Source organism: Crotalus tigris, unplaced genomic scaffold, assembly GCF_016545835.1.
Source record: "Crotalus tigris isolate CLP2741 ecotype Arizona unplaced genomic scaffold, ASM1654583v1 scf7180000018317.730465, whole genome shotgun sequence".
NCBI classification, from domain to species: Eukaryota; Metazoa; Chordata; class Lepidosauria; order Squamata; family Viperidae; genus Crotalus; species Crotalus tigris.
The window spans coordinates 720,716-730,465 of NW_024096938.1; the positions used below are offsets into that span (position 1 = coordinate 720,716).

The 9,750-nt window shown below is 50.4% G+C and overlaps 1 protein-coding gene across 1 annotated transcript; it reads left to right on the plus strand.

The window, feature by feature from the left end:
* Positions 1 to 228: 228 nt before the first annotated feature.
* LOC120311129 (H-2 class I histocompatibility antigen, Q9 alpha chain-like) lies at positions 229 to 8,394 on the plus strand. The gene is made up of 4 exons (XM_039350303.1): positions 229 to 387; positions 3,300 to 3,575; positions 6,688 to 6,963; positions 8,003 to 8,394. The coding sequence occupies exons 1-4, from the start codon at positions 324 to 326 to the stop codon at positions 8,377 to 8,379; spliced, it is 993 nt and encodes a 330-aa protein (XP_039206237.1). The 5' UTR covers positions 229 to 323; the 3' UTR covers positions 8,380 to 8,394.
* Positions 8,395 to 9,750: the final 1,356 nt, after the last annotated feature.

The window sequence follows — 9,750 nt, forward strand, 5'->3', positions numbered from 1 at the left end:
CTGCGCCCCTCCCCCCAGGCCCAGATAACCCTCCCGCTTTTCCAGCCCCCCCCCCATTTCTGTCCCTCCCCCCAAGAGGCGGAATGGCTGGAAGGGGATTTCCTGACGGGACTTTCGCTTTCCTTTTCCCGCCTGTCCAGCCGGTTGCGCCTGGACGTCTGCCTAGCAACAATGACGACACGGGAGTACCTTTTTTCTACTGGCTGAGCTTGGCCAATCACCCGCTTCTGCTCTGGTTTGTTGCGTTGTTGATCACCCGGAGCGCGTCTTTCTCTGCCTGCGACTTCTGGAGAGCGGATCGCAGTTGGAGGATCGCGGCCAGGATGGCGCTCCGCTCTCTGCCGCTCCTGGTGTTGGTGGGAGTCGCCCTGTGGGAGAGCTGCCTCGGTGAGTCCCTTTATTTCCTAGTGGGGATCCATCCAGGGAATCTCTCTGTCTTTCGCCTCCCCCAAAGATTATTCCCAGGAAGAGAATCCCGATTCGGTCCCCTCTCTAGTCCGCTCTCCCTCTGGCCCCTCTCAGAAGGGACCTCTCTCTCCCCCCCCCGGAGAGCCCCTCTGGGAACGGGACAAGGGGGGGGGCCCTCCAGAGGTCAGTCAAGTCTACCTGGGCGCCCCCGAGCGCAGTTCTTTCCCTCCCCCAAAGTGGAGGTTGTGGGAAAGCGGCGTTTACACGTGATCAGGTCAGTTCCCAAACTCCCTGGCTGCCTTCGCAGAACCCCTCCGCCCGGCTCCTCTTTCCTGCCTTTGGCGGGGCTGGGTGGCTCTTTGTGGCTTCTGGTGCTGGGAGGAGCCGGCTCGGTTCTCGACTCGCTTCCGCGTATTGGCAGACAAGGAGGCTGGAGCCCTGGAGGGATCGGGTTAAGGCTGTCCTGGGAATGCAGCAGGAGAAGAGTCTGGAGAGAAGAAGCCCTCCTTGGATTGTCTTCCCAAAGATCCCCCCTGATTGATTGATTGATTGATTGATTGTCACTTTCCACTGGATCCCCACCCCCACCCCGTCCCAAACCCAATATCCCCAGAGCTGTTTTCTAGGACAGGCAGGAATTTTTCCACCCAAAATCCTCCTCCTCCCATTTCAGGAGCCCCCAGCAGGGGAGAATTTGCAGAATCAGAAATATTTAAAGTTTACTCTTATTCCTCAGTAACCAGATGGGAGGTCTTGGGGTGTCCCCAGTTGCTCCTCAGAGAAACTCTCAATGCAGCAGCTTTTCCAAAGGCATTTCCCAAACTCTCAGGATCTGAAGGGTCAGAGAGGCTGGGCTGGAGGCCGGAGGAGAGAAGCCCCTCTGGGTGGAGAGCCTGGAATGAAGGCCTTGCTTGGACACAGACAGGCCCAGACTGACCGGCCCTTCCTGACCTGAGGAGGATTCGTGATTGTGAGGACGCCCAACCTGCGTTACGTTCACACGTTTCTCCTCTCAGGCAGACTTCAGACTCCCTCACTGCTCAGCCCCACGAGGGGAAGAAGTGGGTTCTGGATCACGGAGGGTCCGATCCCCCCTCCTTCTGTTGGAGAAAAGCTCTGATCCATTTGAAATCTCCCCAGAGCAGGAAGTGGATCTGGGGATCCCTCTCCCCAAAAGCTCTGAGAAGCCGCTGGGATTGTGGGGAGGAGTAGGAAGAAGGAGGCCGAGGCCTTTGCCTTGGGAGACTGGGAAGGACTGGGAGACCATACTGGAGGGACTGGGCAGTGGGACTACAGGTAGTCCTCGACTTAACAACAGTCCATTTAGTAACCGTTCAAAGTTACAACATTATTGAAAAAAGTGACTTATCACCATTTTTCACACTTATGACCATTTTAGCATCTTCATGGTCACGTGACCAGGATTTGGATGCTTGGCCACTGGTTCATATTTAGGATAGTTGCAGTGATCCCATTTTGTGACCTTCTGACAAGCAAAGTCAATGGAGAAGCCAGAGTCACTTAACAACGGGGTTATTAATTTAACAACTGCAACGATTCACTTAACAACTGTGACAAAACAAAATTGTAAAATGGAGCAAAATTCACTTAACAAATGTCTCACTTAGCAGCAAAAATGTGGGCTTAATTATGGTCGTAAGTTGAGTACTGCCAGTATTTATTTCTCTGGGGGGCTTTGGAGGTGCTGCCCTTTCCCATGCAGACCCAGGTTCTGCCCAAATAAATCCCGTGAAGGATCCTGAAAATGATCTTTAAGCTCTTTGGTGCCCCGGAAGAATTTCTGACCTGAGGAGCTTTCAGAACGGAGACCCAGAAGGGGCCTTGGGGGTTTCCATCAGCTGAATCGATTTCCCAGCAGCCTTTTATTCATTTTACTTTCTTTTAATTCCTTTAATCCACTTACAAGCTGATGTTCTTCTCTTCACTGGGCAGCCTCAGAGTCTCTTCCGTGTTTGTGTTTTGACAAATGAAAACTAAACAATGATTTAATGTGATTTTCTTTTGTCATTTTTAGTCAAGTTTAGCATAGTTTATGTCTTGTGACTTTAGTCTGTCCTCCAATCCAAGGAAGGGCTGAAGAAACTTTGATGCTCCTCAGTTGGGAGTTTGCATGAAGGAAACTGAAATATGTTGTATGTTTATCTTTGGTTCCCTAGAGGGGCTTTAAAAGTGACAGGACCCTCCATACAGAGGCTGAGTTTGGGGAGAGGACCCCAGCTGAGAGCCCCCCCCAAACATGAGAGTTGAACTCCCAAGCAGGCTCAGTGGGGGCAGTGGGTGGGGCCAGGGTGGAGAGGCCCCATGGGTTTCTTCCGGGTGAGGGGAATTCTGGGAGTTGAAGTCCAAGTGGCTGAGTCTCTAATTTAGGCCTTTCTGTTGAGAGTCATTGATCATGTGAAGAGTTGGGTAGCCATGATCAACCCCCTCCCAAGCTTTGTGGAAGGCCTTGCTGGAAGGGGGGAGAGTGCAATTGGGGCAGGTAAAGTTTGGGGGACCCGACCTTCCCCTCCTCTCTCTCACCCCACCTTCCCTGCCCTCCAACCCTTCAGGCCCTCCAGAAACTGCTTCTTTCCCTCTCAGTCGCTCCCTCCTTCCACCTCCTGCCTCCCCTTCCATCCTCTCCCCCTTCCTTTCCCCTTTCTCCTCCCCCCCCAGCACTCCTCCTCCTCCTCTTCTTCTTCCCCCTCCTCTTCTTCTTCTTCTTCCTCTTCTTCTTCCTCTTCCTCCTCCTCCTCTTCCTTCTTCTTCTTCTTCTTCTCCTTCTCCTTCTTCTTCTTCTTCTTTCCCCCCAGAGCTTCAGATTGGAGCCTCCATAGGATGAGGGTCCTTGACTGGAGCCCCCTAACTCTGCCCCTCTGGGTCCCTTCCAGGTGCCTCTTCGCACTCCATGAAGTATTTCTACACCTCCATCTCGGAGCCCAGTCAGGGGCAGCCCCACTTTGTGTGTCTGGGCTACGTGGATGATGAATTATTCACTTATTATGACAGCCATAGCAGGAAGTTCCAGCCTCGAGTCTCCTGGATGGAGAAAGTGGGGAAGGAGGACCCCCAATATTGGGACAGATACACCCAGGTATTACGTGGCCAGGACGAGGATTTCAGAGGAAACCTGGAGACTCTGAGGTTTCGCTACAATCAGAGCGAAGGTGAGTGATGGGTCGGGTGGCTCCTTCTGCCCCATAATCCCCTCCCCAGGAACAGAAAGGGGGGGAGAAAGGGATAGGGTCCCTTCAAAGGGAAAGGCTGCCTCCCTATGTTATAAAAAAAACTTTTTAGTATGTTTATTCTTTTTTTTAAAATCAGTATAACTTGTCATTGCCTCCATAGCTGATGTTTTCTGCCAGTTGCAGTTAATAAAAATATTTTTTTAAAGTTTTCCCTCTCTCTCCCTGTATATTGATAGGATGAGGATCTGGATATAAACTGAGTTAAAAGAAACCAAAATCTCCCCTCCCCCCATGAAAGTCAGAGGGTCCCGGGCTTGGTGGACCCCCTGCTGTGGGGGAGGGAGGGGATCCCAGGTCCCTACCCTCCCGGAAAAGAAGCAGGTGGATCCTAAGGAGATCCTGGGGGAAGCAGGTCCTTGTTTTTCTGTCTGTTTTTCTGTCTGTTAGAGAAATGAGGAATCAACTGCAGATCCATCTGGGCTGACTAGATCCCTCTCTTTCATCTCTTTTTGGAGGTGGCTGGAGCTTCTTCTCATCCTCCAGGTGGAAGGAGAGGCCAGGGGGCCAAATGGGGGGGCTCTGGGGGGGCACAGGATCACTTCCAGGATCCTCCCAACCTTGAGGGGAAAAAGGACAGAGAAGAAAGAAACCCCCATTTGGGGCCCTTCCTGAGTCGCTCAGAGCGCTGATGGCTTCCCATCCTTGGTCCCTCCGGCTGGACTCCTGCGCTGCCCTCTTGGTGGGGCTGCCCTGGAGGGGGGAGGCCTTCTTCAGCAGCCCCCCCACCTTTCTGCCATCTTTGGGGGAGAAGATTCACCTTCAAGGAACCTGATTTAGGGGAGAGATTGCAAGCAAATATCTGTGTCACCAGAGGCTGCTTTGGGCTGAGGTAAACTTTCTCCACAAACATCAGCCATTTTCCCTCCTTTCATCCCAAGGAGGGGCAGCCCCCCTTCTTCTGCCCTTTCCTTCCCCATCCCCCCCCCCCCAGGCAGACACCCCAGAGATTTCCCTGTTCTGCCCCTGATCCCCCAGGATCCCCCCAGATCCCTCCAGGCCCCCGGCTGGCCTCTCAGGGGAGCAGAGCTGGACCCAGAGGGCTCCCCCTGGTGGAGAAAGGGGGAAGGAGAGCGGCCAGAGTGGAGGGGAGCCTCTTTCCAGGCCAAACAGCCCCAAATGTCCCAACCTTTCCTCCAAGGGAGGCTGCTTCCACCCCTCCATCCTCTGGGTCGCCTCCTCTGGACCTTCCCCACCTCCCTCCTGCCCTTTTTGGAGGTCTGGTGACCAGAACTGCCCACAATATTCCAGATGTGGTCCCACCCTTGATTTACGCAAAGGCTTTGTGACATTAGCCTCCGTGTTTTCAGAACCATTTTAATGATCCCTGACATACTGGTGGCATTTTTGTTTTTTTTATATAATATTTATTAAAACTTTTCACCAAAAAGATAAAAACTAGTAGAAAGTTATTTAAAGTAAAGGAGATAAAAGAAAGAAATCAAAGAAAAATCAAAAACTATATAAGAAAAGAAAACAAGTTGAAGAAAGCAAAGAAAAAGGACATAAAAAGTGACTTCAGATATTCTTCACAGCAATTACAAATATAAATATATTTTAGCCTCCCTAAAGCAGCCTTTCTTAACCTTCTGACCCTGGAGGAACCCTTGAACTATTTTTCAGGCCTCGGGGAACCCCTGAACATCCAGGCTCAGAGATGGGGCAGAATTGTTTCCTTCGTAGACCTGTAGAGATGCATTAACAGCCTTCTTACACTAAGAATAAAAACTTGCCTTTTCAGTCTGATCCCTGTGCTTTTTTTTTTGCAGCACAAATATTAAATTCTGTGCCAAACGTGCAATGAACACAAATAGATTTCATCTTCAACTGAAATAAGACGGTTTCTGTCTTAGCTTTTGATGCTTCTGAAATAAGACAGAGCTGGTTCTCAGAAGGTGAAAACTGCAGCCAGATTTTCACTGCCTTCCTGTGAATGGCAGGAGATTCTTCTTGGGCAGAAATCCAGAATCTTTTTTTTCCCCACTGGGCAGATCAGGGAATCTCCTCTGGAGGGCAGGATCAGACTCAGCTCAGGAGGATCTCCCTCTCCCTCCAAAGGGAAGGTCTCAGGCTGAGCAGAAGCTTTAGAGAAAGGATCCCCTCACCCGATCACTCATGGGAGTGGAAAGGGAGGGAAAGGACCGCTCAGTTTAGTTCAACTGTACTTACAAGTGATTTTCCCTCAGATTTGAGAGTTTCTGGCATCCTTCCTCACTCTCAAGCCCAAGCAGAAGTAGAAACATTTCTACATTTACTTTTGGTTTTTTTTTTCAAACCTTCCGTTTTCTTTTAAATCCCAGAATCTGGTCACTTAAAGTCAAAATATTTTCTCCAGGACTCTTTGCAAAGACTGTAAACTTCAAACTTCATTTCAAAGGTCAACAACCCTTTGGGGGTGCAGATCAGATTGGGCCACTTGCTGCTGTTGCTGAGGAAAATATTTCTCTGTGGCCCTTCAGGGCTTCATTCCCACAATGTACAAAGCCATGGTTTGTTTCTGGTTAGCCCAAGATGGGAACCAGCCCTTGTGACCTGGTGATATTTGTGAACATAGATCAAGATTTATGGTCACGGGGATCCTTGCAAGCTTCTTTGCAGATCCACCAGATCCTCTCTGAGGCCAGGAGATTCTCAGTCCCTCTTTGGAACTGCAGATTCATGCAAATGTTCCCTCTGTGGGATCCCTTCCTTTCCCCCCAAGAGTCTCCCCAAGAGAGGAACTGCAGAAGGAAAGATGGAGGAGGCTCTGTCAGTCCGTTTCTGCTGCTCCTTTTCTCGGTCTCCCTCGGGATCCTCCGCTGGCTTTTCCAGCTTCCCTTTTCCTGGGGAGGTTCAGGGGCTCCATCCTGGGGGGGGGGAATGGAGGGAGGCAGGTCGAGGGAGGGGAGAAGGGCAGGAAGGGATGGGGGCTTTCTTTCCCTTGAATGCTAGGGAGGAAAGGGGGGTGTCAGTGCCTGTGTCAAAATCCCTGCAGGGAAGGGGGTCTGTGCCTATTTTGAGGACTCCTGAAACCATCATCTTGTTTCTATTTCAGGCCTTCACACATGGCAGTGGATGTATGGCTGTGAGCTGCAGGGAGAAGAGAGCAAAGGAGGGTTTATGCAGTTTGGCTATGATGGGAGGACCTTCATCACCTTCGACAAGGAGACCCTCACCTGGGTGGCTCCCGTCCCCCAGGCCCAGATCACCCAGAGGAAATGGGACGCTATTCCAGGATACAATCAAAGGTTTAAGTCCTACCTGGAGGAGGAATGCATTGACTGGATAAAGAAGTACCTGCCCTACGGGAAGGAGACGCTGCTGAGGACAGGTGAGCCTCTGGATCCAGGCTGGACTTTCCTCCTTTATGGCTGGATTTCTTGTCCACATTCAACCCCTTTGGGTTCCTGGTCTGCCGTCTGGCTGCCCAGGAGGGAATCCTCCCCCTCCCCTTCCAGCCCCTCCCCCTGACGCGGGAAGCCCTGATTGGTTCCCCTTGCCAGGCCCCCATTCCATGGACCAGGTACCGTAGCCTCTGCCTGGTGGGTGTCTGGGTGGATCAGGCAGGAGAAGCACTTGGGGGTGTCCTTTTCATTGCCCACAGTGAGGCAACAAGGGCATTTGGGTTTCTTCGGTGAAATCCCCATTAGTGTGAGGGGCTCCCTTAATTTCCCCCCATTACAGTAGTGAGCAAAATTGTGGAAAGCTTTTGGGAAAAGTGTATTTTGAGGTTTGATGGCTAATAATACCACTTTTTTTTGGAGTAGTACCATAAAATTATATATCAATGGAAAGATAATCAAGAATGTAATGCAACAAGGTTTGTTCAATTATCTGTACTGTATTCTATGAAAAGTTATAGCCAAATAACCAGAAAAAGGAAGCACAACTTGCTTAGGTTGATATCAGGTAGCTTTCCTTCATCTCTCTCTCTCTCTCTCTCTCCCTCCCTCCCTCCCTCCCTCCCCCCCTCTCTCTCTCTCCCTCCCTCCCTCCCTCCCTCTCTCTCTCTCTCTTTCTATCTCCCTCCCTCCCTCTCTTTCTCTCTCTCTCTTTCTATCTCCCTCCCTCCCTCTCTCTCTCTCTCTCTCTCTCTCTCTTTCTCTCTCTGTCTCTCTAGCTATATCTCTATCTCCATCTCTCTATCTCTCTCCAATTTCCCTCCCCTAAAGGGAGCAACCCAAAATCACTCAGAGTTCAAAGCAGCCAGAGAGGAATTTCCTTGCACCCTCAATTTCCTAAAACTCTTGGAGACGCTGGAGGAGTGGAGTGGGAAGTAGTGGGAGACTTTCCTGCCCATCCAAATTTCCCACTCACCTTCCAGGCTCTGGAGGGGCTCAGAGTTAATTCTGGGGGTTCCATTTCTGCAGAGCCACCAGTGGTGACGATGAGCAGCAAGCCGGAGGATGGGATGGAGACGCACATCTGCCGCCTGGATGGCTTCTACCCCAGGGAGATCGAGGCCTCCTGGACGAGGGACAGGGAGGTCTGGCTGCCGGACACCCTCCATGGCTCCGTGGCCCCCAACGCAGATGGGACCTTCCACACCACACTCAGCATCCAGATCGATCCGAAAGAGAGGGGCCGCTATCGATGCCACGTGGAGCACAACGGCCTGCAAGAGCCTCTGGATGTAGCCCTGGAAGGTGAGAGGCTGCAGGGAGGGAAAGGCTGGACTCTTTGGCAGGCTGGAGGGTTGTGGGAGGGAAATCTCACCCCAGCTGTGTGCAGTTGTGAGCATACTTGAGCTTTAAGCCATTGGTTTTTCCAGTGTTTGAGGTTGGTGAAGGGACCAGACCATAGAACTGGCTTCAGGGGACGTAAAGGAAACTCCAGAATCCCCTCACAAGAGCTGCCAGATCCTGATGAAATCCTCTTAGATCCTCTCTTAGCCTCTGTCCCTCCCCTCTTTCTTGCCTCCAGCCATGGAGCAGCAGTTATACTGAGCACCCCAAAAAGATTTTATTTTCTTTAGAATTCCTGAAGTACAAAAGTCAGGAGGAGAGTCTGAGTCCCCTTTTTAAGGCCAAATTTAATTAAAATTGATGAACTGCAGCTGACTTCAGGAAATGCACAGAGTATCTGGACTGATGTATCAGGAGTCAGAAAAGGAACTATCAATCTGAGTTTTTACCACCAGAGACTTTTCCAGTTGTAAAGAATGAAATGTCTTTGTGTGTTGCTGCTCTAAGAAAGAAATTGCACGTTATTTTATGATATGATATGGGATTTGGTAAGGCTCAGCATAAAACCTAAGAAAAAAAGCCCTCTAAGAACTCTGCATATGCTCATGTTGCTGTTGTTAGTTGCGAAGTCGTGTCCGACCCGTCACGATCCCATGGACAACGTTCCTCCTGGCCTTTCTGTCCTCTACCATCTTCTGGAGTCCATTTAAGCTCCCGCCTACTGCCTCAGTGACTCCATCCAGCCACCTCATTCTCTGTCATCCCGTTCTTCTATTGCCCTCAATCTTTCCCAGCATTAGGCCCTTCTCCAGTGAGTCCTTCTTTCTCATTAGGTGGCCAAAGTACTTGAGTTTCAACTTCAGGATCTGGCCTTCTAAAGAGCAGTCAAGGTTGATCTCTTCTAGGACTGACCAGTTTGAAAGCCTTGCAGTCCAAGGGACTCGCAGGAGTCTTCTCCAGCACCAGAGTTCAAAGGCCTCAATTCTTTGGCGCTCAGCCTTTCCTATGCTCCAACGTTCACAGCCATACATTGTAAATTGGGAAAACCATGGCCTTGACTATACACACTTTTGTTGGCAGAGTGATGTCTCTACTTTTAAGTATGCTGTCTAGATTTGCCATAGCTTTCCTCCCCAGGAGCAAGTATCTTTTAATTTCTTGACTGCAGTCCCCATCTGCGGCGATCTTGGAGCCCAGGAAGATAAAATCTGTCATTACCTCCATTTCTTCCCCATCCATTTGCCAGAAATTGAGAGGGTCAGATGCCATGATCTTGGTTTTCTTAATGTTGAGTTTCAAGCCAACTTTTGCACTCTCCTTCTTCATCCGCATCAAGAGGCTCTTTAGTTCTTCTTCACTTTCTGCCATTAGAGTGGAATCATCTGCATATCTTAGGTTGTTGATATTTCTCCCGGCAATCTTAATTCCAACTT

Coding starts and splice junctions, on each gene's coding strand:
- LOC120311129 (XM_039350303.1), top strand. CDS start 324: ATGGCGCTCCGCTCTCTGCCGCTCCTGGTGTTGGTGGGAGTCGCCCTG. Junction 388..3,299: donor CCTGTGGGAGAGCTGCCTCG/GTGAGTCCCTTT, acceptor GGTCCCTTCCAG/GTGCCTCTTCGCACTCCATG. Junction 6,964..8,002: donor GGAGACGCTGCTGAGGACAG/GTGAGCCTCTGG, acceptor CCATTTCTGCAG/AGCCACCAGTGGTGACGATG.